The 27,734-nt window shown below is 38.5% G+C and overlaps 1 protein-coding gene across 3 annotated transcripts; it reads left to right on the top strand.

Annotated features, from left to right (window-relative positions):
- On the top strand, positions 1–25,841 carry thrap3a (thyroid hormone receptor associated protein 3a). 3 transcript variants are annotated; one of them, XM_017475438.3, is made up of 11 exons: positions 1–409; positions 7,064–7,225; positions 10,422–11,324; positions 12,031–12,750; positions 19,312–19,463; positions 20,011–20,122; positions 20,279–20,363; positions 21,146–21,327; positions 21,620–21,782; positions 23,700–23,846; positions 24,841–25,841. In XM_017475438.3, exons 2-11 carry the CDS (start codon positions 7,092–7,094, stop codon positions 25,054–25,056), a joined length of 2,814 nt encoding a protein of 937 aa, XP_017330927.2. In that variant the 5' UTR covers positions 1–409; positions 7,064–7,091; the 3' UTR covers positions 25,057–25,841. The 3 variants fall into 3 exon arrangements, with proteins under 3 accessions (XP_017330927.2, XP_017330934.2, XP_017330940.2); XM_017475445.3 differs by lacking the exon at positions 1–409 and adding an exon at positions 2,881–2,900; XM_017475451.3 differs by lacking the exons at positions 1–409; positions 7,064–7,225 and adding an exon at positions 9,585–9,706.
- The last annotated feature ends 1,893 nt before the right edge of the window (positions 25,842–27,734 follow it).

The following is a 27,734-nucleotide window of genomic DNA, read 5'->3' as shown; positions in this document are numbered from 1 at the left end:
TGGGACCTCACCTCAGTAGCGCGCTTTGTCTGTGCCATAGAGGAGGAGGGGGAGGAGGCAAACTGAACATGTGCGGCGCCTTTGAGTAATTCTGCACTTATACTCCAGTCTATACGCGGTTCATAACGCAGCCGTGGATCAAGGCGCATGCCATTTAGTAAGCGATATTGCAGTACATTACGCTGAAGTTTAAACTGTTGAAAGAGGATATTTGGATGTTACCGAATTTCTAAGTTTGATGTCTTCATTATTATTCTTTTAATAATAATAATAATAATAATAATAATAATAATAATAATAAAAAAAGAGGTATATATAACCAAGCGTCATCGAGGACTCTGAATGAACGACAAGCAAAGACGATTGTAACCTTTCGAAGAACATCCGATTCGGGTATCTGGCAAAGTCGGTGAGTGATTTCTAAGAAATATAGAGATGTTTTTTTTTATAGCACTAACGTCCACTGATTGTATTAACAAGTAGTACCTTTAAGATTCATAACTTACTTAGATCATACGTATACAAAGTTATCAACAACACCAATCTTTAATTATAAGAATTTAGCAGTGAAACTTTATTTGGTATGTGCATTGCGCCATGGTTCCTTTTCTGAGGTATTGAGAATATGAGGATCTGTCTTATTGATGACTTCTTAACTATTATTTAAATGTCTATGCTGATTAAGTACACTATAGGTACATACTGCTCATGTACAGCTATGCAGACACATATTGGTTCAAATGTTCTGTATCTTTGTGTTTATCATACTTTTGTTTTGTTTTATTGTTATGAGGAGGTTATAACACTGCTAGCATAAATCACAACTCGATAAAGAAATGTTGTCTTTTGGTAGTAAACTAGTAGCTAATTACCCTTTCCTAGTCACTGGTGTGGTACCACTACCTTTAATCTTTTACCTGGTCACAAGGATATTGTGCACCTTTAAAAATGATTTAAAGTACTTAATTAAGTCATAGTAGCGTTTTAAAGTAAAGCTTTAATGGTACACTATATGCACCTTTTTATGTAAAATATATATGCCAAAGGTAATAAATATGTACCTGTAAGCGTACCACCCCAGGAACAAGGAAAGATACATAATATCTTTCTTATCTAATTTAATATTTTTATTTTTGAGAGTGTATGCTATTGTAAACGCAATGTTTATGTTTCAGATTTTGAAAACACTGGACAAATAAAAGTTACAGAGTATACAGTATTGAGTACCATACTGTGGTAGTAGAAGAGTAAACTTTTCATAGACGTGTTACTTTTCATTTGCATAATATCTGAGTAATATCCTCACAAATATATTTATATAATCAGATTCTGGTGTCTATTTTTATTTATCTGTCTTTGTTTAGTTTATGGAGGGTTATGTCTGGGTTTTTGGTTGTTTAACCATCTGAACTTCACATTCTGACTTAACATAAACATAAAGCTTGGGTTTAGCAGTAAAACAGTGATGTAAATGTCGGTATAAGTTAATATTTTAACTTATTTTTAACTTATGGTAACATATCCAGAAATATCCTCATTAGCCTACCTCAACTTTCTGTCAGACTTATATACTAAGTTCTACCAGTTCCACAAGAACACTCACCACCTGTGGTCCACTCTGTTTTAGATATTTTGGAATAAAGTCCAACTACCTATTGTGGACTTTAAAATAGCTTGCTAAAACAATCTGTGATAATAATACAAGGAAAAACTGCATTGTGTGTGGGGATATGGAGTTTTGTTTTTCTCCATCATGCTGTAAACAGAATGTTCTCATCAGGGTTGTGGGAGGAAAGCCATGTGTTGTACATCATGAATGTACTGGGGGCATCTCTGCTCAGTAAATCTGATTGCACCATGTCTCAATTCAGTATCATAATAAACAAATAATTTTTACAGATTCACGTTTTATGTAATTCTACATAAGCTTGATATTGAAAACCCAGCAGTTAATCCAAATCTTGGAGATGAACACAAAGGATTAAACCATAAATCATTATAACCAAACATTTCTTTATTATACAATGACAAGAAAGAAATTCTATTCAGTTATACATACAGTACTGTGCAAAAGTCTTAGGCACATGCTGTAGAGCAAAAATGTCTTCAAAAATAATGAAATTCAGCGTTTCTACATAAAAAAAACTATCAAGAGAAGAAAAAGTAATAAATGAAACAAAGTCAATATTTGTTATGTTGTTGCTTTAAAAAATAAATAAATTAGTAGTCTTAGGTACAATTTGTGCAGTTTTATAAGGAAATTAGCTGGGAAGTTTTATTGAGCATCTTACAGAACCAGCCACAGTTCTTCAGGAGACTTTGACTGTCATACTTGCTTCTTACTTTTGCAGCAAAACCCAACAGCCTTCACTATATTTTTTGTCTTAAAAGTGTCTCTTACATAATATACTGCTTTCTTTTAAAAAAGCAAATGTTTTTTAAACATTAAAAAATGTTTGACTTACAAACATTTTTCTGTAACATTTAATTTTGTGTTGGAAAACAAATGATTGACAATGTTTTTGTACTGACTCGATAATGTAGAAGTTGTCAATTAAAAATCTATAACAAAGTTTGTACTAAAGAAAATAGGGTGCCTAAAACTTTTGCACAGTACTGTATGTTCTATTAATGTTTATCTTTGTATTGACTGAAAGCTAAAAAAAAAGTTTGACCACATTTGGTACATTAATGGAACAAATGCTTTTTTTGTTATTACCTTGGCTGTAGGAGCGGATACCCCATTTGTCTTACATAGATAGCAAACGTGACTGGGGCTGCCTATGTGATATCCATGGCCTTAATGGTGGAGCAGTTGATTGAGTGGTGGGTGCTTAGTGCTGCCATATCAGGTTTCTTTACAATTGTTTGCATCAGCTTGAACCCCCTCAATTGAACAGGTGATAAGGCTTAAGCTGCCATTTTCATGAGGCATTTGTTAGCATGTGTGTGCATGTGTGTGTGTTTTAGAGATAGAGAGCAAGAACATGAAGGACATGGGGAGGAGGTGGTGTGTGTTTTTGTGGGTAACAAATGCACAAGAATTTATTTGTTGCAGTATTATTATTAATTTTCATTTTTAAATTTTTATTTATTTATTTATTTATTTATTTATTTATTTATTTATTTATTTATTTTTACATCAAATCAGGGCCATGGAGCACATTCTGTGTTGGGAACAGCTGCTCTTTACTAATCTCCTGCTTTGAAAAGCATCTCATTGTTTCTCCCACCCCTAGAATACAGTTGTTCTTCTTCAGAAAAGTGAAATTAATAAGATTTTCCATTTACAGACAACTTGCTTATTTATTATAACATATTAAGAGAAACTTGATTTTTTTGTTAATGTGAACAAATACAACATACTCATAGCCAACTAAAATGCAATTAGATTTATTATTAACTCCAAATCATTGAACATAATGTCAGTCTTAGCCTCTTTTCATATGATAATAACTAAGGGCCATAACCACCCTGAGGTTGGTTATTTTCCTTTAACAGTAGTCTTCCAGAGTGTTTTATTCCTCTTATACCACCAAAATTTGCCAATGCTAATCAGATTTGAGAATTCAACAGTGCTGTGGTATAAATATCATAATGCAATTTCAAAATTCCTATGGTTTGTCTGTCTTTTACATCAGTAATTAGGGCTGTGATTAATTAATAGTTAGTACATTTGATTAACTCAACAATTAGTTAAAGTAGTAATTTTCTCACTACACAAAGGGCTCTTTTAATGTAGACAAACAGATGTCACTTTCAATCAGTTACAGTTGAGGCTAAGCTTATATTCACCTAGCATAAACTCAAGTTTTCACAACTTCACACCATTTATGTTAACATACATTTCCTGTCTATACAATTACAGATTTTCAGTGGGTCAAATGTGTACATACATGTTACTAATATTTGGAGGCATTGCCAGTGAATTGCTTAGCTTCAGACAACTAGGGTTCCACAGACTTCTCACAATTTCAGACACAGACAGAACAGGTGTAACTCAGTCAGGTTTGTGGACCTTCTTGCATGGACGTGTGTTTTTTTTTTTAAGTTCAGTCCACAATTTTTTTTTACAAAGCCAATTTGTTACAGCTTTGGAGTTATGCTTAGGATCATTGCTAGAAGATCGAGTTGTGACCAAGTTTCAACTTTCTGGCTGATGTCTTGAGGTTTTTCCTCAGTATTTCTAACTAATCCTCTTTTTTTATAATGCCATCTATTTTATGAAGTGTACAATCCAATCCACTTTCCAGCAAAACACCACCACAACATGATGCTCTTCAGATTAAAAGCCTCACCCTTTTTCCTCCATATGGAACACTGATCATTATATCTACACAGTGCAGTTTTTGTCCCCCAAAAGTCTAGGCCTTCATCTTGGTGATCACTTGCAAACTTTAGTCTGTTTTAAAAAAAAATTCCTGGTCTTAGACTAGGGGCTTCTTTCTTGCACAACAGCCTTCAGTCCATGGTTATGTAGGACTCTTTTAACGATGGATGTATATTCTTTTGTACCCGACGCCTCCAAATCCTTCACAAGTTCATTTATTGTTGTCTTGGTGTTCAGTTGAACCTTTTGGACCAAAGTTTGTTTATCCTTGGGAGTTAATTTGTGCCTCTTTCCAGAATAATGCAGTGCCTGTGTGTCCCAAGAGTTTTATATTTGCATTCAACTATTTGTTCAGATGCATATGGTACCTTCAGTTGTTCAGAACCTTCCTTAAGGAGGAACCGGACTTGTGGATGTCCACAATTTGTTTTCTGAGGTCTTGCCTGAGTTGCTGGGATTTTTCCATAGTATCAAGAGCAAAAGGCACTGGCCCTTAAGTCCAACCACAGGTACACTCCTAATTAACTACTATTTATGACAAGTGGCCAATCAGAAGCTTCTGATAGTCATTACATCAATTTCTGGAATCTTCCAGACTGGTGAAAGAGACAGGCAACTTAATGCATGTAAATATCTTACCCACTAGAATTCTAATATCGTGAATTAATGCAGAATTAAGTCTGCTTCTAATCAATTGTTTCAAAAATTCTGAATAAAAAAAGCTGCCCTAATTGACAAAATTTGTGAGTTCTGAAACAGTGAGATGGTAAATATTTAGCCTAGATTCATTTAAAGTTTTGGCCTCAACTGTTCAATAAATAAGGGATAGAGATAATGAAATAATAAAAAAGAACCAGTCATTAAAAAAAATTGTAATGTTATTTTATTGAGTATTTTTATTGAGTTATTTAACTGAGAATTTTCTTTCTTTTTTTTTTTTTTTCCCATATAGGAATATGATGCACTATTGAACCCAGTTCAATAAATTTTCACATTTTCAACACTGTTGCAAACAGTTTGCATAGTTAGCAAATAGCCTCCCTGTCTGGAAGCTGAAGGAAATTATGTCCTATGAGCCAAAAGCAACAGCTACCCAAAATGAAAAATTCTTGCGCTTTATAAATGGGCGGCTCTACAGCGAATCTGTACTGCGTGCTGAACAAAGATGGCACGTGGACTTTCAGTGTTTGGTCTGCAGTTTTTTTTTATCCAGATGGGCCTCAATGTAAACAATATTTCTAGCAGTGAATTAATATAAAATGTTAACTCTTAGCAGTGGTAAGGTCATGTGTGTGATGTAGGTCTCCTGTGGATGAATGATAATCATGTATAATCTATGATCAGAATATAAACTTATATGAGGTTAAAAATAAAAAACAAAATAGCAGTTTTGTTGAGTGGTAAGATCTTTCACCCTGGACTAATTGCCATGTGTATGAATAATCATAATTTTTAGCAAATTAAAAATGAGCATTTTTTAACAAATTTAATACACCTCAGTTCTTATTTATTTTGTATGGTTGCTATTGATAGTACATAGTCTAGATTAAAAGTGTCCTTTATTTTTATGGTGAGAAAATGTTTAATTGCTGAGTGGCTACAGTTAGTAATAATTAATCAAAGAAATGTTCAAGCAGCCCCAAATAAGCTTGTCATCCTTTAAGAAACTTGACACTGTTTTACTTTATTACGCATTTTCCCTTTTCACTGCTTTATCACATGCTAAGTACCAGGCCATTTAAACCTGAGACAACAATGACAATGATAGACAACTGCTCCAAATGCCCTTTCAGCACCTCTAAAAATACCTAAATCCATAGTTGACAAAAAAGATTGGCAAGTTATTTTTTTCCCCCTATAGTACTTCAGTACAACGGGTGCACGGTGGCTTAGTGGTTAGCACGTTCGTCTCACACCTCCGGGGTTCGATTCCTGCCAGGGCCATGTGTGTGTGGAGTTTGTATGTTCTCCCCATGCTGCGGGGGTTTCCTCCAGGTACTTCGGTTTCATCCCCCAGTCCAAAGACATGCATGGTGGACTCATTGGCGTGTCCGTAGTGTATGTATGTGTGTATGTGATTGTGCCCTGCAATTGACTGGCACCCTGTCCAGGGTGTACCCCGCCTTGTGCCCAATGCTCCCATGTGCTCCCTTGTGCCCCGTGACCCTGAAGTAGAAGTGGTAGAAGATGGATGGATGGAACTATAGTACAACATAAATCATACAAACTAAAGGACAAAATACAACATACATGGACTTATTAATGTGTGCCTTGGCATACAGTTGTTCAAAGCATCAAAGTTGTACCTGAAGTGAACTTTTCACACAAATTAGTTTAAATGTATATAATTTTACATGCGGACCGGAGCGCTTTCTGCTTTGTTATCGGTCCAAATAATATTTTAAGGTAGGTCAGATTTGACTGCTGGGGCACAATTTGTCAAACCCTACCAAAACTAAAGCTTAATTTATATATATGGAAACTACTTCCTCAGTTTTAGCCACCCATCTTTCCAATGCAACTGACATAAAAGTGTGGTTCCTTTCTAATAGAAAGTACCAGAGTATCCTTAACAGAAGTATCCTTATGATTTAGTATAATCTCAATGATACTTTCTGTTGCCCTTAAACCTATGTTTAATCAAAAATCCATTAACACCAACTTAGTAAGTAAATCTAGAGTACCATCAGTATGTGTTTTTCAGTGGCTGATTTCTGTTGCATTCTCTGACAGGAACCTGTAAGCAAACTCTCCAGCAGTGATGTCTAAGACACCAAAATCTTCTTCCAGAACTCACTCACGCTCAGCCTCCAGATCGAGATCAGGTTCTGACTCACACTCCTACTCCAGGTCTCGAAGCAGCTCACAGTCTCGGTCGAGGAAGCACCACTATGGGTAAATTCCTATTCAAACATACCAAAAAGCCTGTGGTTAGGGATTGTAGCCTTTACAGTTACAAGTTGTTAAGCACAAATACTCACACAGGTGGTCCTTAATTTTGGTCTTAAAATGAGCAAATAAGTTATAGTATCAGGTATAGGTTTCAAGCCACAGTTTCAATGAAAAACAGTTTAAGCAACAACTGAGAGCACAGTACATTTACATTAAACAAATGAATGGATTTTTTCTTCCTGCTTACATGCTTTAAATAACAGTTGAATATTTTGCTCAAGGTATTTATTTACAAAAGTGAATACTGTGCCTCAGTGCATTATAAAACAAAAGACAGGGTAGCAAGCCATTTAACTGAAGGGCTTCACTGCTTTCTAGTCTTGTAGTATCTGTTGTGAAAAGAATAATCAGCTTCCCATTTTTAAATAGTTGTCCTTTGAGAATTGATTTAAATGAAAACATTTAAAAACAACCTCAAGATCTCAGTGCCTTACAAAGCACTCCATAAATGTTTCAACTTTGTAATAGATGTTCTGAAGAATACAGAGAAAGAACAGAGGTCATACGCAAAGCTTATGTGTAACTTAATTTGAATGACATATTCCATAGTAAAAACAAAATCATGTTGTGGAAGAGCTATCTCTCAGACCAGGTCACCTTATGTACACTCAGCAAAAAAAGAAGAAACATCCTCTCACATTGAACTGCTTTTATTTCCAGCAAATTTCTTAACATGTGTAAATATTTGCTTTAACATAAAAATATTCAACAACTAAACATGTTCCACAGACATTTAACAAACAGAAATGGAGGGGATCAGTATTAAAAGTAACAGTCAGTATGTGGTGTGTCCACCAGCTTCTTTAAGTACTAGAGTGCATCTCATCCTCATGGACTGCACCAGATTCGTCAGTTCTTGCTGTGAGATGTTACCCCAGTCTTCTTACATGTAATTTTCCACTGCAAGGATGAAGAGCTGTCCTTCCTGTCTCCCTGTAGCACTGTCTAAAGCCGGGTGCACACTGTGCGATTTTTAATTGTCCTTTGCGACTGTTGCTTGTCAGACTGTACGAACATGATCCCCACAGTAAGCCATGTCACACTGTAGGATCTCAGTTGTCATTAATGTTAGACTGTACGACAGTCAAGACACGAAAAACAGAGGCACTCAAGAAGACTCGTAAAGAGTAGTAGAAGCAACACTACATGACTGTGCCTCAAATCTTCTGACACTGCCAGAATTTAATTGGAGGAAAAATTTATCACAATGGCCATTAATCGGCTGTCAGGAAACATGTCAAACTAGCAGTCAAGGACTTTTTAAAATGTAACTGCTGATGTCTACTTTTATTATTATTATTATTATTATTATTATTATTACTGTTGTTGTTTTTATTCTTATTAACTTTTATAATATATATATATATATATATATATATATATATATATATATATATATATATATAATTTTTTTGTATACAGGGCTTTGAGAAGCTGCCTTTAAAGGTGCGCTACAAAATAACATTTATTATTATTATTATTATTATTATTATCATTATTATTATTAGTTATGGTTCATTGAACAAGCATGAAAAACATTGTTTAAACCCTTTCCCATAAAGATCTGCAAAACTTATGTGGATTTTAAAATACAGTCTCCTGAAAAAGGGAGGTTTCTTTTTTGCTGAGTATATAAGGTTGTCCAAATGACCCAACTTAGATTTAGCTTAAAGTTTCAGGTTTGTCAGCAAAACATATCCTATTTGTACCATTAAAAAAAATCGTAGGTTTATGAAGGCTGACTATGATTTTCAGTTTGAATAGGATAATTTCCAGATTTCTCTCCAGCTGCTATATTATACTATGAATATAAATAGATCTGTTTTGCCTTTTCCAAAATGCTGAACAAGGTGGTTCCGCCACATAATTCCTTGCAGAGTCATGTGACATCTTGTTCAATTTGTAAATAAATAAATAAATAAATAAATAATTATTAATAATAATTTCAATAATTGAAGGATGCACAGCCACCAATGTAATTTAGTTTGAGATTTACTTTACTTAGGAATATTTATTGGCCTTTAGTAATGCAGTAATTTTCATTTTCTAAGAAAGCTCTAGAGTCTGAAATGCCCAAAACATTTATCCTCAGTATAAAGGCATATGAATTCAGTGAAATCAGTCTGTTAAATTCACTCAAGAGCTGAATCAAATTCACATTGTTTTTAAATATAAAAAGGACTTCTTATATTTATACCCTTAGCTTTATTTTCTGGGTAAGAATAGTGTGGCGTAACTGGCAGTCAAAAAACCTCCTCCTGCTTGGCAGTATAAGAGTGGAAATCTTTCCCAGATGACCCATGTGACTGACTCTTTCCATACACACTCAGCACAAGAGATGCAGAACCTCTCTCACTTTCTATAAGAGTGTTGTGCTGCTCTGAGTATCTCTTTTCTCTTTATTCCAATGACAAAACTCACTGGGTGAGTACAAATGTGTATTAAAATGATTAACAAGACTATTTACAGGCAGTTAATGAACCAATTTAACTTGCAGCTAAAGAATTGTTATTGTGTTGTGTATATGTGCTTTGCATCTACTTAAAAAAAGCTAATTTCTAACAAATTAATATAGTAGTTAAAATGAATTTCCGTTTCATTACACTGTTGTTCAAAATCAGTTGCAAATATTAGATAAGTGGCATGCGAGTAAAGAGGCTCATGTGATTTGAATGATTGTAATACATTCTGCATATGCTCCATGCAAAGAACTTTTCATATTTGAATGTGCACATAATCATGGGTAAATATTTGTATTTATGAGAATTCTGAGGGCATCGTAGTTGATGCAGTTTAGCAGCTGTTTATCATGTATGAATTAGTGTGCGAGTGATAATACAGCAACAGAGAATAAGGGGACCAGTGTTTGTGTTTTGGGATATGTGGTGCTCTAGGGCCACCTTGTGAACAAAATACTCCCTGCAGCTACAACTGCATACTCAAAGTGATGCTGATTTGTAATTTCTATTACAGTATTTGATTGTAATAGATTCTAAATGTAACTCATACATTGGAATAGTTAGCTTCTGATGACCTAAACTGTTCTCTGTGTGTATCAATCCCTTCTTGAAATATTAATGAGCATGCAAATTTGGCCCAACTATATACTCAGTCAAGTTGTGTTCTTGTCATCTTCAAGCTCTAGATCCCGGTCTCGGTCCAGATCCCATTCTCCATTCCAGAACCGGGGACGGAAACATCCACGGGAATATCAGAACCATCGGGAGTTCAGAGGTTACCACAGAGGCTTCCGGAGGCCTTATTACTTCCGGGGAAGAGGACGAGGCTTCTTCCGTGGCCGCTTTCAGCGTGGTGGGGGCGGATACAATAACTTCAATAACTATAGATCACACAACTGGCAAAACTTTGGCCCATATCCACAGCAAAAGCAGCAGAAACAGCAGAAACAGCCGCAGACACAGCAACAGCAACAGCAACAGCAAAAGCGGCATTCTCACAGCCCCAAGAGGGGGCGCTCTCGCACCCCCAAGAAACGTTCAAGCAGCCCGCAGTCCCAAAATCAATCACACCGCTCTGACAGATCTTCATCACTGCATTCACACCACTCCTCTTCCTCCAGCTCATCTCGACAGATAACTGTGTCTGGTAAGCAGAATTGTAAGGCGGGAATAGAGATTCTGTCTGCATCCAAGGACAGCCAGAAAGCTGGAGGTGGAGATGCTACACTGTCAGTGCAAGGAGGGCACCACCCAGAGGCAGATGGAAGTACGAGTGGAGAGAAGGCCCCTAAAACATGGCTGTTTGCTATAAATCATGACAGCAGCCCAAAGAGGGCCAGTCCACATATTCACTCTGCTGTCAGTGCTGTCCAGGATGATCCAGCCTCCAGTGAATCAGGTCCTGTGCCTGGAAATTCAGGAGCAACTAGTAATGGTGCCACCTACAGCCAGAATTTGGCTTCTACTCCCTCTAACAGTAGCCCTCAAAAGAAAAGTCCAACAACAGTTTTCTCAGGCTTTGGGCTTTTTTCAAACGCTGACCAGGAAGAGGATACGGTTGCCATCTCTATAGCTTTTAAAAAGTAAGCTAGTTACTCGGCACATGATTTGATCCTATTTTGCTTGTACTTGTAAGTTAGGTGTTGTGGGTACAGAGATTTTAGCTGCGTTGAATACCCAGAGAGAATGATTCACTCAGTGATTCAGCCATATATGGCAGCTACAGGTATTTTTTCTACCAAACTGATGCATTCTTGACCCTGTAATTTGGGTCGGACTATAAACTGAAATAACCCATTGCAAACCCTTTGTGGTTTTGTGAGACAGGGAAAAGCAGTGGACACTGTTGGATATAGATTTTAGGAGAACAGTCTGCATTTAAATTATACTGTAACTGTAAAACAACAAAGTGGCAGTTTCTGAGAAAGTTCTATGAGAAATTCACAAAAATCTCTAAACAAACATTCACAGAAATCCAATCATGAATTTCTGGGAAGGTTTGTAGTCAGGGAAGCTCATGTCATATTTGGGTCAGATGGTTAATCATAGTACACATAGTATACTATGTATACAGTAGTTATAGTTATGATGTGAATAAGGTAATTTTACAACTATATGGCCTCAAACTTGACAAGTCTGATGTAGAAATTAGCCATAATTATTTTCGACATACATGACAAATATATAATTCCCAGAGACTTCCTTCCTGGAGTTAATGTATTTTTTCTTTTGATACTATTTTGTGTCAGGCATAATTAACTGCCAAAGTCTCTTTCTTTTGCTTCTCAGATTCTTAGAGGAGCAGAAGAATAAAAAGCAGGCTCTTGCAGATAAAAGCATGAAGAATATGGCAGACAATGAAAATGAATTTCCTGAAAATAGAAATAGCAAATGTGAGGCTACTTTTGATTGGTCATCTGGTCCAAGACTCTCCAAGCCTGCAGAACAAAACAACAAAAAGGAGAGTGAAAAGTACAAATACATAGACAGTTTCAAGGGGAGCACATCATCCAATAATTTCAGGCCAGCAATCCTCTCTGAAGATGGGGAGGAGGAAGATGGTGAGGAAACTGAACGCCATTTACAGATGAACGTTGAGGAGAATGAAGTTCCTAACCGTAAAAGCAAAGTCACAGTGTCGGTTCGTGAATTGTTTGAGGAACATATGAGAAGGTTGGATGACAGAACATGGGACGATGAGCTTGAGGCCTTTCTAATAAACCGAGAGAAGGAGAGGGCTGCAAGCATTCTATCGGCTCTGACTAAGAGGGAGAAGTTTGCACGTAAGTTTGAGCACCTTTCCCCTGAAAGACCTTCAAAGGTGAAACGAAAGGACAAAATGACATTGAGCCCCTCTCCCACATACAAGGCTCCTTCACGAAGGAGCTCTGAGACCCAAGAACAAGATGTGTTCATGAATTTCGGTGATGAATCCTCACCCAGGACTTCAGGGAAAAGGGAACGAGAGTTTAGTCTGAGGATGGATTCCCTTAGTGAAGATCTGGCAAGGTAAATAATTCCCTATTTTCATAGTGCTTTTCCACTGGCTGCATGGTACAACATGGCTAATAAATTAAGTATGATCCCACATTGCTATTACTTCCATTACTAAGTCAGCCAGTACCATTTTACATTTGGTTACCCTTACTTCCCGGCAGTGATAAACAGTGATATATGGGTGGAGTTTGAATAAGTGAAGACTACTGATAAATGCAATGTTCTCAGAATTGTCCTGATTGATGTCTCTGGCTAGAATCACTGCACAGTAATCTTTAGTAGTATAATTATTGTAAAGTTTTTCTCTTCTCAAATGTCTGGGGTTTTTTTTTTTTCCAGATTTGGAAGGTGTTTTCACAACTTTATCATAGAATTTAATGCTTCACAGTTATTAGTTATTTACAGACATTATGTTCCCTTTCAAAGGGAATGTCGACGTTGCATTTAGAATAACACTATGGGAGCGCCTCTCTCGCGTGACCAGCATCTGAAGCTTGTGTAAAATCATGCCTATTTATAGGCCTGCCATGATCAGGTGACGTGGCAATTAAGCATGTCGTGTGATATAAATATGGCACATGTGAACCGCGCCATCAGCCTTTATTACAACTGCATGTCAGTTGTTTGTGTAAAGAAACAAAAAGATGCTTCATTTCCTCGCTATCTTTTCTCAAAATCTCAGAACTTTTCTATCCCTTTAAAAAAGAGAAGAAAAAAAGGAATGAGCAAGAGAGAAAAATATGAGAGAGAGAATCCAGGAAGTGTGTTACAGCTTGCTCCTGTTTCATCTCAGGGAATAGTGCACACTTTCTGGTTGAAGTGTCTAGGGATGCAGCATGTGATGGCAGCCTCGAAAAATTGTGCATGGTAATGCCTACATGAAACAGCTCGGCTTGAAGCCGAAGCGAGTTGAGTTTCAGAGCCTCGCGGATCTGGGCTGGCCGTCTCAGGTTCGGGGGATCTCTTATGGATCCGAAAGAGGAGCCGGAGACAAGCGCTGCTCTATCTCTTGCTCTGTCTTCTGGGTTCGGCTCTCCGCTGGACTTTGGAGCTCGCGTTGTGACTCCTCCTTCCGCTATAGAAAGCCAAAAGGGAAAAAAAACACACACACAAAAATAATAGTAATAATTCCTCTCTGACACTGAGGAGCCAGAAGGATGTGCTAAAAACTGAGAGCAGCATATAAAGAGCTGCTTGAAGTGATTACTAAGGCTGGATGAGCCTTTTTCTCCCCAGTGAAAGTAAATCCCTCACACTGTAGAAACTCTCCTTTCTTCCAGAAGACAAAATATCAGGCTTCTGGGGGAAAACCATGCATAAGCCGTATTTATAACCCCACGATGTTGGATTATTCGGCCATTGTGGGGAATGAACAGCATGGCTATTTAGCTATGCTGAAGGTGGAGGAGGCGCTTCCTCCAGCTACCTCTCTCCATCGATGGCAGGTAATTAGGGGGGCCGGCTTTGCCATCCAAGCCTCTGTGTAAGGCCACCGTGGCATTGGTGGGCAAGGCCTATGCGGTAGTAGTCTTGCTTGTGGGTCACTGCAGTCAATGACAGTGCTGCAGGCCTACCAAGCAGACCTGCTGTGTGAGCTTGACATATGTCGGCATTCAGCCAGTTCCTTCCCTGTTGTCTTGAGTTCACCCAGGCATCCACGAGTGGAGCCCGGGCCAGCACAAGTGCGAGGGAGACCCAGAAGTCAAGTATGGCAGCCTACCAACCCCCGCAGACAGCCAGGGGAACTGGGTGGCCACAGTCGCGGCCTGCTACTAAGCCTGATCTGAGAATGGTCATAAAGGCCAAGCAGGCAAAGAAGAGCGGTCCTGAGGGGCCATGGAGGGACGTATCAGGGGACATGAGGTTGTTAGGGCAGTTAGCCCCCAGTGCTACTGTAGGGCCTCCCCTAGCCAAGGCGGTCCCCAAGTTTTCAGTGTTCTCTGGTCAGCGAGCTGTCACAGGGCAACGAAAATCTGATGCTTTCCCTCCAATAGAATGTGGAATAGTTAACATCACTAAAAGACCATCTGGCAGCATGGAAACTACTGCCAAATTTTTCTCGATGGGTTCTGTCTACCGTAGAAAAGAGTTACTGGGTCCAGTTTATAGCTCGACCCCCCAGTTCAGAGGTGTGCTCACCACAGTAGTCAGCACAGACCATAGCCCGACGTTAGCGCAGGACATAAGATCCCTCTTGGACAAAGGGGCCATAGAACATGTATCCCGTAACCTGAGGGAGGGAGGTTTTTACAGCCGTTATTTCCTGGTCCGCGAAAAATAGGAGCATGCGGCCAATTTTAGATCTGCGTCATCTGAACTGTACTCTTCGGACATACAGGTTCAAGATGCTGACACCCAAACTTATCGTTCCACAGATTCAGTTTGAGGACTGGTTTGTGATGATAGATCTAAAAGGTGCATATTTCCACATAGAAATATCGCTATCTTTATCCCCTCGCACCTTCATAAAGTGTATGGATGTCACTCTGGCTCCATTGTGACTCCAGGGCATCCGTGTACTAAACTACCTGGACAACTGGTTAATTCTAGCACGATCCATGGAACGGGCGGTTCAACATCGAGATGTTGTTCTTGCCCCCATGAAGAGCTTGGGAATCAGGTTGAACCTCAGAAAAGAATGCTTTCCCCAGTGCAGTGGACAACTTTTCTATGGGCTATAAGGATTCTACTATGATGAGGGCGTTTCTATCCCCAACATGCGTAGGGTAAATCCTATCAACACTGAGCAAGATAAAGCTGGATCTTGGGAGACTATTGGCGCTTATGGGCCTATTGCACAGGAGACCGTTCAGTGGTGGCTGAGAAATTGGGGGTTTCGTCCAAGGTCAAAACCTCTGAGAATAATCAGTGTCATGCGGTGATGCCTACGTGCTCTGAGAATTTGAGTGTCCCCGGTTTCTAGCCTTGGGTCACACTCTAGGGGTGTCTCCTTAGCGTAAGACGGTAATGACAGACACCTCCCTCATGGGCTGGAGCGCGGTCTTAGACAGCTGTCCAGCTCACGGCCTCTGGTGCGGCCGTCATCTTGAGCGGCATATAAATTGCCTAGAAATTTGGGCCATATTTCTAGCACTGAAATTCCTTCCTCAATTGAGAGGTCACCATGTGTTTACAGATAACACACCGGTGGTCTCATATATTGACCACCAGGGAGGATTATGTCCGTGCCCCCTGTTCAGGCGGGCGCCACTAATTCTTCTCTGGGCAGAAGGAAAGTTTGTCAGTGAGTGCAGTGTACATTCTGGGAATATGGGGGAAGACATCCTGTTGAGGCAGGGGCTGAGGCCCAGGAATTGTCTATGTCTGCTGCTAGTAGCACCTTACTGGCCAGCTCGAATATGGTTCTCAGAGATAATATCCCTGCTAGATGGCACTCCTTGGGAGATTCCCATCCACAGGGATCCACTGTAGACCCAGTGAACTGTGCAGTAGCTATAGTCCTTTAGTTCTTACAAGAACATTTCTCAGCGGGGTGGGCTCCTTCTACAATCAGGGTTTACGTGGCCGCCATTTCGGCCAGGCATGCCCCTGTTGATGGAGCCTCTGTGGGGCAACATCCTCTAACTTCGAGGTTTATGCGTGGTGTCAGGTGGCTGAGGCCCATCTGCAGCACATGCATACTTTCCTGGGACCTTTCTGTAGTCCTGAAAGGTCTGTTAGGTGCCCCATTTGAGCCCTTATAGTGGATCTACTGTCTCAAGCCGGAGGACTGATTTATCACCCTCGGCCAGAACTATGGAAACTGTGGGTCTGGCCCCTGACGGGCACCAGCTCATAGATTCTGGTCTCACAACTGAGATTGTAGAGACCATGTTAAATGCTAGAGCACCATCCACAAGGAAATTGTATGCACTCAAGTGGCAGTTTTTTGTCTTGTGGTGTGAGGAATGTCAGCTAGACCCAGTGAACTGCACAATAGCTACAGTCCTGGAGTTCTTACAAGAACGTTTCTCAGCGGGGTGGGATCCATCTACAATCAGGGTTTAGGTGGCCACCATTTCGGCCAGCCATGCCCCTGTTGATGGAGCCTCTGTGGGGCAACATCCTCTAACTTTGAGGTTCATGCGTGGTGTCAGGTGGCTGGGGCCCATCTGCAGGCTGTGCATACCTTCCTGGGACCTTTCTGTGGTCCAGGAAGGTCTGTCATTTGAGCCCTGACATCTCTCAAGCAAGTAGGAGATCTACAAACTCTCTCTGTTGCAGCTTCCTGCCTTGACTTTGCCCCTGGATTAGCCCAGGCCTTCCTGTATCTTATGCCGGGTTATATTCCTAAAGTGCCTACATCGGCTGCCCACCCTGTGGTGTTGCAGGCTTTCTGTCCTCCTCCATTCCCCACACCGGAACAAGAGAGAATGCACCTGCTGTGTCCAGTAATGGCTCTCTGTACTTATGTCCAGTGGCGTAAGTTGGATCAGCTGCTGGTCTGCTTTGGTGGTGACAGAAGAGGTGATGCTGTGTCAAAGCAGCACAGCAACACAACACAAGCAATCTCTATTGCTTATGAGGTGCGCGATCTCGCTACGCCTCTGGGCATAAAGGCTCATTCCACTAGGGTGTTCGCCTCCGCAAAGGCTTTGTCCAAAGGCAGCACACACATCCTTACAGGATGTGTGTGCTGCTGCAGGGTGGTCTATGCCACACACATTCATTCGTTATTACAGCCTGGATATTCATTCCACCCCGGGCTCGAGTGTCTTGCAGTGACCCTCAGGCTTGAGTCTATTTTAACAGGGCGTACCCTCAGTATGACGGAGTGGGTATTCTCGTTCCCATAGTATTATGCTATACGCACCGTCGAAGTTCCCTTTGAAAGGGAACATCTGTGTTACACATGTAACCCTGTTCCCTGAGAAGGGAACGAAACGTCGCGTAACTTTGTCATACCAGGGCAGGCCTGTGAATTGCGTCTTCACTTCAGATAATAGAGGCTGATGGCGCAGTTCACAGGTGCCATATTTATATAACGCTTAATTGCCATGTCACCTGATAATGGCAGTCCTATAAATAGGCATGATTTTACACAAGCTTCAGATGCCGGTCACGCGCGAAAGGCGCTCCCATACTGTTATGCTAAACGCAATGTCTCAGGGAACAGGGTTACATGTGTAACCCAGACATTTTCACTGATATTCTGCTTGATTTCTTATATGCGATCCATGTAAAATCTGCTATCACCAAGTAAGGCCAATCCCAAATGGCTTTATATGCACTGTTTATATGTATATGCCCCATTATAGCACTATTTGGTGACATATCCACATACCTATACCTAAACATCTTTCACAGATCTTTCAGCTTTCACATTAACGTCGCTAACTATTGCCAAAGTGAAACGATTTTGTAACTGGAAAGACAGAACCAAAATATCCATAAAACCTTGACTTAACCTCTTAGGAAATCATTTAAACTCTGCAAAATGCAGAAACAATATTAGTAGTTGAGGAAACTTGGCCTCTCTTTTTACAATACCTTGAGCTAATCCTTCTATCCATGCTGAAGCATAGCTTTTGATTTCTAACTTACTATTCTCTTCTTTAATGTCTTTTTCTTTATATAACTTATAATCATGCAATGATTAGCCTCCAATCCCTGTTGGTTAAAATGTGCAATTCTGTGATGATTCCCATTTTTATTTCTGTCTGTGTATTTGTTCCTGATTTTTTGTTTTGCTTTTGGGTGTGACATTGTGGAAAATGAATAGAAGGGGAAAAGGAGGAATACTACTTTTTCCCCAGATTAAGTATGAGTACAAGTACATGTTTTACTGATATCAATACTGCTGCAGAAAGATTAATTAATTAGGGATGTCCTAGACCATTTAATTTAGCTCTGTTTATCCTTCCCAACTTTAAATAGTGCTCATGAAAAGCACATTAAGGCTACTGGGCTAACTCTGATTTCCTTTGGTTGCCAATATTAATCATGTCCAGATTGCTGTCATTTCAAGTTGTCTGTTCATTAGCACAACATTGTACACTAGGCTTACATCACATAGTACCATGTGGTATCGGATGTTGGAATCAGACCATTTTTAGCAGTAAGATTATGAATAAACTAAGACATTATCAGACCGATACACAATACCAGTATAAATGTAATGATTTATCCTAGCTAACCATATTACAGGGTAGATTTAGCATGATAGATTTTAACAGACATTGACAATATCAGCAGATAAGACAAACCTGATATTCAATCATTTTTTGCTCACTCCTAAAACATTTTGCAGAACAGTGAAGACTTGTGTGAATAACTCAATTACCAAAGAAACAAAGTGCACATACAGAAAGTATTTATATTTTGAAGACAGAAATGACCATTCAACTTGTTTTCACCTTTTCTTTCATCATGATGAGACACTGCAGACACTTAAATATTTTATCCAAAATCCAGTGCACAGCAATGATCTTCTGGATAAAATAAATGGTGAAATTCTCCTGTCACATTTGGTTTGTACAGCATGTTTAGTCTTACAGTATATGTTGTTTTTGCCTATTTGTTCTTTGCAGAGAAATTATGCACTGTTTACTAATTGTTGTTTATGTCTTGCAGATCATCAGTTTTGTCTAATGATTGGAGGAATACTATGAGTCTTGTGCATTGCGATAAAAAGGGACTTCAGCACCGTTGGTGTAATAACTTATGCAGGAGCCCAAAAGAGCTGTTTGCACAGCATGTCATTTCAATTGTCCATTATATAACAGGTGATTAAAATCTTTATGATATAATGAACACTGTGGTTATGGTTTTCAGATTCCATCTTTAACAATGCATTGTTTTATATGTGGTTCAACAGATAAATAAGCACTCTTCTTCACTCTTCATGGGTGATGCAAAAAAAAAAAAAAAAAGGTTCAGCAAACTATAAATTATTTGAACTGTATTATTAAAACTATACTCATCCCCATATCCACAGCCAAGGGTCAATTATTTAAAGAGCAATAATATTCAATCAGATCTGAACGAATAATTTAATAAAAATATGCATATTATAGAAGGTGGTCAGTGGCCACTGGAATACTGGGATACTATTATACTGTGACTTGACATGTCACTTTATCTCAAAACTCGTATGGAAACTCATAAGGAATCATCTGTATTGTGCAAGTGGTATAAATTTTTTTTAAATAGTAATAATAATAATTATTATTATTGTGTGTGGGTTAGTTGTGTCAGTGTTCATATTTATTTGATCAAACATTAGACACAAATTGATTATTATCATTAACCAGATACATCTATCTCCTATAGAGCAACATTTCTCTTCTTCTGGAATAACTCTAAGTGATCGGTTTACCATGTACCAAAGACTAGCAGCTGAGAAAGAAATCATGAAGCCAAGAAAGAGTCCAGAGATACACAGGTATTGAAAAATAATTTTATAATTATAAAAATAATCTTTATATTGAGAAATTGCAGTAGCCCAATCTTTAGGATCTTTATTTCCATGAAAACTTGCAAGGAACTAGATGTTTGTAAAAATTACAAAATTCTTTCTTTCTTTGACCTTTTTTCACAGGAGAATTGATGTTTCTCCCAGTGCTTTTATGAGGCACTCATTCCTGTTTGATGAGTTGAAAGGCTCCGGGGAGAGCAGCTCCAAGGTGACAGAAAATTTTGAAATATGCCATGTTTTGGAAAAGAATGCTGCAAGAGTGGGCCAGCCAGAGCATCGTTAGCATCCCCCCTTCTCTCGCTAAGCCCCTGCTTTTCTCTTGCAAGAGAGACATATGCTCACTACTAAATGAAAGTGAGATGTGAAAAGGGGGACATTCAGTTAATTATGTTGTAAATTTCCCAACAACATTTGATGGTTATGATTTACTGTGGGTACAAGCCTTCCTAAGGCAGTTGGGTCAAGAAATGAGCAGTCATAAATGGAAGTGACCAGTTGCTCCCATGGCAAAGCCAGTCAAGGGACTCTTATCAAACATCATAGTAAGTATTCTTCTTCAAAGCCTGAACAGAGCAAAACAAGCCAAAAAAACCTTAAAATACTTTCATGTCCACTGAAAGTATTGTGATGTGGTAATTTGATCTTTCTCAATCTGCCATTGCTTGTTCTCTACAATGTTTCAAAACTGTTAAGCTGTGGAAGGACGCCTGAATTGAAGATGAAGCCTTTAAGGTCCTGATGGCTTTAATCTTTTCAAAGATGAATGATCCTTTTTCTAAAGATGAATGAAAGCTCTCTGTTAGTGCAAAAATGGGTTTCAAGTGTCCTGTTTAACCTGAGGAAAATTCACTTAGTTGTTCCATTTGCATGATTAAATCATTTGTGAAGTCTTGTGTCTCGGTCCCTTCCCATATAATGTTGAAGGACGCCACTAGAATACACCACTAATCTTTAGTCTGGCCACAACGTCTTTTTGTCTCCTCAACACAGGCTGAAGTTAAACAGTTTAAAGGAGATGCAATGGATCTTCTGATGAATGTTGAGCAGCGCAAAAAATATTTAAGCAGAGAGACAAATGAGAAACAGGAAGAGCGAGGGGAATTAGGGCAATCTCCTGAATCAAGCATGGAAAGCTTAACTGAGAAATCATCCAAATGCCACAAAAAGTCAAAGTAAGTTCTATAGCATTATATATTGTATATATAAGACACTGAGGAATATTGCCCCAGCATGATCATTAAGAATATTGGATTACTATCCAATTAAAATTTTAGCCATATGATTATATAAATTAATATTATATTCCACATTGTCTTTAAATATTCATCAAACATATCTCTTCTCTAGAAAGAAAAGATGTTTCTGCTTTTTTCCCCCAGAATATTGTTTGCACTTGTGCTTGATGCTAATTCCATTAAGCATAGACCAGCTATTTCAGCCAATTGCTCTTATTTTATCTTCCAGAAAAAGCAAGAAAAAAAGAGAACGTTCTAATTCCTCTTCCTCCTCCTCCTCCTCTTCCTTTGTTCGTGATGAGGAGACGAAGTCTACAGAGAAAAGCTTGGCCCAGCTGCAGGGCAGAAAATGTGTTGAATCCACAGAGACGGGACAGGCACATGGAGGATTTGTAAGCCTTCATTAGTGTTATAGATTTCTCCATGAGCATACTGTAATGTATTTATATTGTTTGGTGACCTAACCATATTTGGACACCTGACCATCACACAGACATATGCTTGCTGAATATGCCATTCCAGATTTTCCCCTTTGTGCTGTTATAGTAAACTCCGCTATTTTGAGAAGGCTTTCCACTAGATTTTGGAACATAACTGTGGGGATTTGCCCATTCAGCCACTAAAGTTGGGTCTGGGGTGCAGTTGGGATTTAGAGCTCTGGGCAGACCACTCAAGTTCTTCCAGTTCTCCAACATTGGCAAAGCATGTCTTTATGGACCTTGCTTTGTGCACAGGGACATTGTCATGCTGAAACAAGTCTGGGCCATTTAGTTTCAGTGAAGAAAAATGTGAATGCTAAAGCATACAGAGATTAAATAAAATTGCATTTCTGAGTGGGCATTTGTTTTAAATGACCTTTAAATTAGTTTTTTTTAATTGCCTCTGGGAAACAATTACTTACTTTTAAGCCCTGGCAAAAGTCTAAACACCAAATCCAAGTAAGAAATAACTGAGACACACCTCTGTTTTGGGCAAAATTATATGCAAAATTATCAGAAAAGTATTTATTAAGTTTTTTCACAATTGCTAACAGACATTAATAACTACTTTGTTCATATCTATTTCTGTAAAAAACAAACAAACAAACAAACAAAAAAAAACACACACACAAAGCGTTGTACATGAGTTTCTTCCATGACTAAAATGCACTACAGCTATTAAAACACCATAAACAACATGACCATTTTTTCAAAAAGCACACAATAGCCAAAAACATTAACAATTGATGTCATAAATGTCAATAAATGTACTATATAGCATGCATTAATATTCACATATTCTTTTCTTTGGTATGTTTTGCATTGTAATAGTTGATTTTCCCATGGTTTGTAGAAGCTATTTTTTTTTTTTTTAAACTTTCAATTGCAAACAGAATAGCACAGTAATTGTGCAGAATAGGCCATATATACTCAGCAAAAAAAGAAACGTCCTCTCATATTCAACTGCTTTTATTTCAAGCAAATTTCTCAACATGTGTAAATTTTTGTATTAACATAAAAATAATCAACACTGAGACATAAACTGAACAAGTTTCACAGACATTTGACAAACAGAAATGGGATAATGAGTCCCTGAACAAAGGGGGGGGGGTCAATATTAAAAGTAACGGTCAGTATCTTGTGGCCACCAGCTGCTTTAAGTACTACAGAGCATCTCATCCTCATGGACTGCATCAGATTTGTCAGTTATTGCTGTGAGATATTACTCCACTCTTTCACCGATTCATGTGCAGATTCTCGATCATATCTGGGGGACACACGGTTACATGTAATTTTCCACTGCAAGGACGATCAGCTGTCCTTCCTGTCTCCCTATAGCACTGCCTTAGTTTATTGCTCTCATCACATCTACAGTCCTCATGCCTCCCTGCAGGAGGCCTACAGCATGTTCACGCAGGTGAGCAAGAAACCTAGGCATCTTTCTTCTGGTGTTTTTCAGAGTCAGTAGAAAGGTCTCTTTAGTGTCCTAAGTTATTTGTAATTGTGACCTTAATTACCTACTGCCTGTAAGGACTGTTCCACAGGTGTATGTGCAATAATTGTTTATGGTTCATTGAAAAAGCATGAAAAACTTTGTTTAAACCCTTTCCAATAAAGATCTGTAAAGCTTATTTGGATTCTACTAAATTGTCATTAAAATACAGTCTCCTGAAAACTTTCTTTTTTTGCTGAGTATAGAATAGAAAGCTACAAATAACAAATTACAGTAAGTTCATAGGTAAATTGTATGTGTGCAGTTTTTAAATTAACTGCTCACTATGCACACTTAACTTTGTACTTACAGTATTAACACTACTGTGTATTTTGCAGCATTTCCGAATACGAGGTAGGGGTTGGAACAGAGTGAATTGCCTTGGAAATGATAGAAAGTCCAATAGCAATGCTCATGTTCCAGGCCATTCCAACAACATGGACTGGGATTCAGAGCAAATGGCCAAAAGCAAGAAATATTACCCGGTATGTTATGATCTCTTCATTAACTTTAGTGAAACACTTCTTTTTCCCCCACCATGAATCCTCCAGAGGATGCCACTTGCTCTGGCAGTTATGGAAGTTAAAAAATATACATTTATTATAAAAGTATATATTTTCTATAAAACTAACATTGTATTTATCCAAAAAACATAACAAAAATACTGTAAAGAGATATGTTTCACTTAATGAGACTTTGCGATGACAGCCTGACTTGGTACGGGGTACATAATAAAAGTACATAATAAAAGTTGAGGGGTTTGTTTGAGAAAAGCTTCATTTGAGTCACACTGAAAAACAAATTCAAAAGCTAATCCCAATATATGGACAAACAAAGTTCTAATCAATCTAAGTACTATTAATAAGACAGTGAGGTTTCCGTATAACATAATTTCTATACAATCTAATGAAATCATCCTTCCTCATTTCAAATAAGATCAGGTTGGAAATATTCTATTAATGGATTATATGAATATTAGAGACCTTTCCAGATACCTGTCAATGCTAACCACTTCTAGTTAATAATGCTAGTATTAGCTAACCAGTGAAGCTCTAATAAAAAAAACATTAGGTTTTGAATGTAACCCTTTTTTAGTGTCTTAAAAAGTCTTAATGGGCGTAAATTACTAACTTTACATTTTCATTTCCAAAGAAAAAATATCATTTTTAGCCAAAACCAAATGAATTGTTCTCCTTTATAATTGTATAAATATACTCCCTATCAACATATACAAAAAAAGTTATTAAACATGACCTTTACAGACATTTTCCCACATTTTACTTCTAAATTACTGTGATATTTATACATATTCTATAATCCCACTGCACTATTGAAAATAAATTCTATGTCTTCAATTACTATTTCTTATGTCTTAATGTTCAGTTTCAATATTACATATTTACTCATTTCCATAATTAAAAGCAATGTAGTTACAACCAGTATTGAGCATAACAAATTTTTGTACTTTATGTTTTGTAGCTAGATGAAAAGATTGTTGAAGGTCAGAGAAAGTGGGTGGACACCCAAGGGCGTGGCCAGTCTGCCATCCCTCGTGTCAAGGGTCGTTTTATCCTACGGAGGCCCACCATTTCCATCACCACTAATAACTCTAGCTGGAGCCATGACAAGTTCAAGGCCAGTGGTGATGATGGTGAACCAGGCAGCAGGGACCACAAGGAGCAAAACAGTGCATGAGTCATTGCCTAGGGAGCAGGGGCTAATGAAGATTAATTGGCAGCTTTCCCTCACTGCCAATGTGGCAGAACTCTCAACCCTATCCTTTGTTGGTGTATGAGACCAGGGAACTGAATCCATACACCATACACCAATGTTAGCAGTTGCACTTATCAACAGGGTTGGGATGCTCTAGTACATCTAAGTCTACTTCATAGGAGACCATTAGAAGCCCAGCTATTTCTTTTACTTGGGATATTCTTAACCCATTTTATAAAAACATTTAAGCACTTTTTAAGAATTTTTGTGCACCTTTGATAGTTGATTTTCATGCAGTAATTCAACATTGATCTTTAAAGCATAGTACAATACAAGAGATACCTTCAGACCTGAATGTGCTGATTTGATTTTGCTTAAATGTAATAATTTGATGTTGATTTAAAGTAAACTCTCACTGGACTTGTACCATATACCACACTAGGGTATGATTTTCCATTGGACAGAGGTCTGTTCTGACCTCCCATCATGAACTCATGTCAGCTCTATCATAGATTCATGTGGGTCTACTGTGGCAGTAAAATAAATATGCAAATTAAGACTGTTTGTCATGTATAATGACCATTTGCATTTAATTTTCTGCTGTGATGCATATTTGTCATGAGACTAATTTTTTTTCTAAAGATTTTCTCACCATGTTGACCATGTCTTCATGTCCTTGTATGTCAGTGCTGTGTATTTATAGCTGATTGGTCTCTCAGCGTATAGCTCATTGTTCATGCAATAAATATCTGCAGTACTTTATCATACCCATATTCAAGTTACTGTGTTGGTGTACACATTGAAACATTGCTCACATTTAAACCCAGGCTTTCAAACAATGAAAGCCAAGGTTTGAGAAGAATAAGCATTACTTTCACATATTCAGTTACACCACAATAAAGGTACATCTTTTCTTATCAACAGGGGATCCACCTATACACCTAAGCTTGTATCTTGACTGACATTGTAGAAATCTGACCTGTGATGTGTACAGTCTTTTCCTTCTATGTAGCTTTCTGGATTGGTTTCCTAACGGACAAGGACGTGCCAGTGACTCAATGATAACTCAAATGCCAATTTTTAGCAGTACAGTTCATAAATGACCTTAGAACTAGAAAAGATATACTGTACAGCTTGATGAAGCAAGGGTTCAGAAACTAATGAAAAGAAGCTTTCAGCACATGAAAATAGCTTTAATGATGATAGACGTATATAGTGTAGGCCTGCAAGCTTGCACAATATGTGTGTAAGTAAGTGTCACCTCTGAAAATCATCATATAAGGAAAGAGTGCAGTAGAAACGTCATAATCCATTTAATTTATAGACATACTGTGTAAAGGAATCAGAATGGAACCCCCTGGTTAAGTTTAGACATGGTACAGTCTAGTGCTGGCTGATAAGAGTTACACTTTATTACATATTAATTCATACACACACAGTGTTATGCCAAGTACAATGCAGATTTTATATAGTTGTTAAGTAGTTTGTCAAAATCCACCCTTCCTCCATTTTCTATATCTCTTATCCTACAAGGTCACAGGGGAACCTGGAGCCCATCCCAGGGAGCATTGGGCACAAGGCGAGGCACACCACGGACAGGGTGCCAATCCATTGCAGGGCACACTCACATACACATTCACACACGCATTCATACACTAAGGACACTTTGGACATGCCAATCAGCCTACCATGCATGTCTTTGGACTAGGGGAGGAAATCAGAGTACCCTGAGAAAACCCCCGCAGCACGCGGAGAACATGTAAACTCTGCACACACAGGGCAGCAGCAAGAATCAAACCCCCAACCCTGGAGGTGTGAGGCAAATATGCTAACACCTAAGTCACCGTGCGCCCTGTGTCAAAATCATGCATAACAAAGATAATATACAATAAACACAATTATATAAGTACAGTATGAACTATGAAACAATCGGTTTATGCCTTAGCTAGTTTGTTGTTGGGGGTTAACATAGATTTTGTTTTAATTTAATTATCTACAAGGTTCCTGTGTCTTAAATGCCACAACAATAGTTTCAATTTTTAGCACGTTCGCCTCACACATCCAGGGTCCGGGGTTGGAGTCCCGCCAGGGCCATGTGTGTGCAGAGTTTGCATGTTCTCCCCGTGCTGCGGGGGTTTCCTCCGGGTACTCCGGTTTCCTCCCCCAGTCCAAAGACATGCATGGTAGGCTGATTGGCGTGTCTAAAGTGTCCATAGTGTATGAATGGGTGTGTGAGTGTGTATGTGATTGTGCCCTGTGATGGATTGGCACCCTGTCCAGGGTGTACCCTGCCTTGTGCCCGATGCTCCCTGGGATAGGCTTCAGGTTCCCTGTGACCCTGAAAAGGAGTAAGCAGTAGAAGATGGAGATGGATAGTTTGAATTTATCATGCTGCTGTTAATTAGTGGATATTTTTTTTTAATTTCCAGTTTGAAATGTTAAAAAACTTATTTCTTAAACAAACTCCCCCCCCCACAAAACCCTAGTTGTTTAACTGAAATACACTGTCAGAGCTTAGATTCAGTTCAGCAAAACTCAGAAAGCATTTGACAACATGCAATAAATACTGAGGGTGACAATATCACAGACCTAGATATCCATTTGTCAAAAAAAAAAAAAAAACATGGGTAGACTTATTGTATCATGATTCAACTCCTTCT

The sequence above is a fragment of the Ictalurus punctatus genome, chromosome 1 (genome assembly GCF_001660625.3).
Source record: "Ictalurus punctatus breed USDA103 chromosome 1, Coco_2.0, whole genome shotgun sequence".
In the NCBI taxonomy this organism is placed as follows: domain Eukaryota; kingdom Metazoa; phylum Chordata; class Actinopteri; order Siluriformes; family Ictaluridae; genus Ictalurus; species Ictalurus punctatus.
The sequence above is the reverse complement of the archived record's forward strand: the minus strand, read 5'-3'. Positions and strand labels throughout refer to the sequence as shown.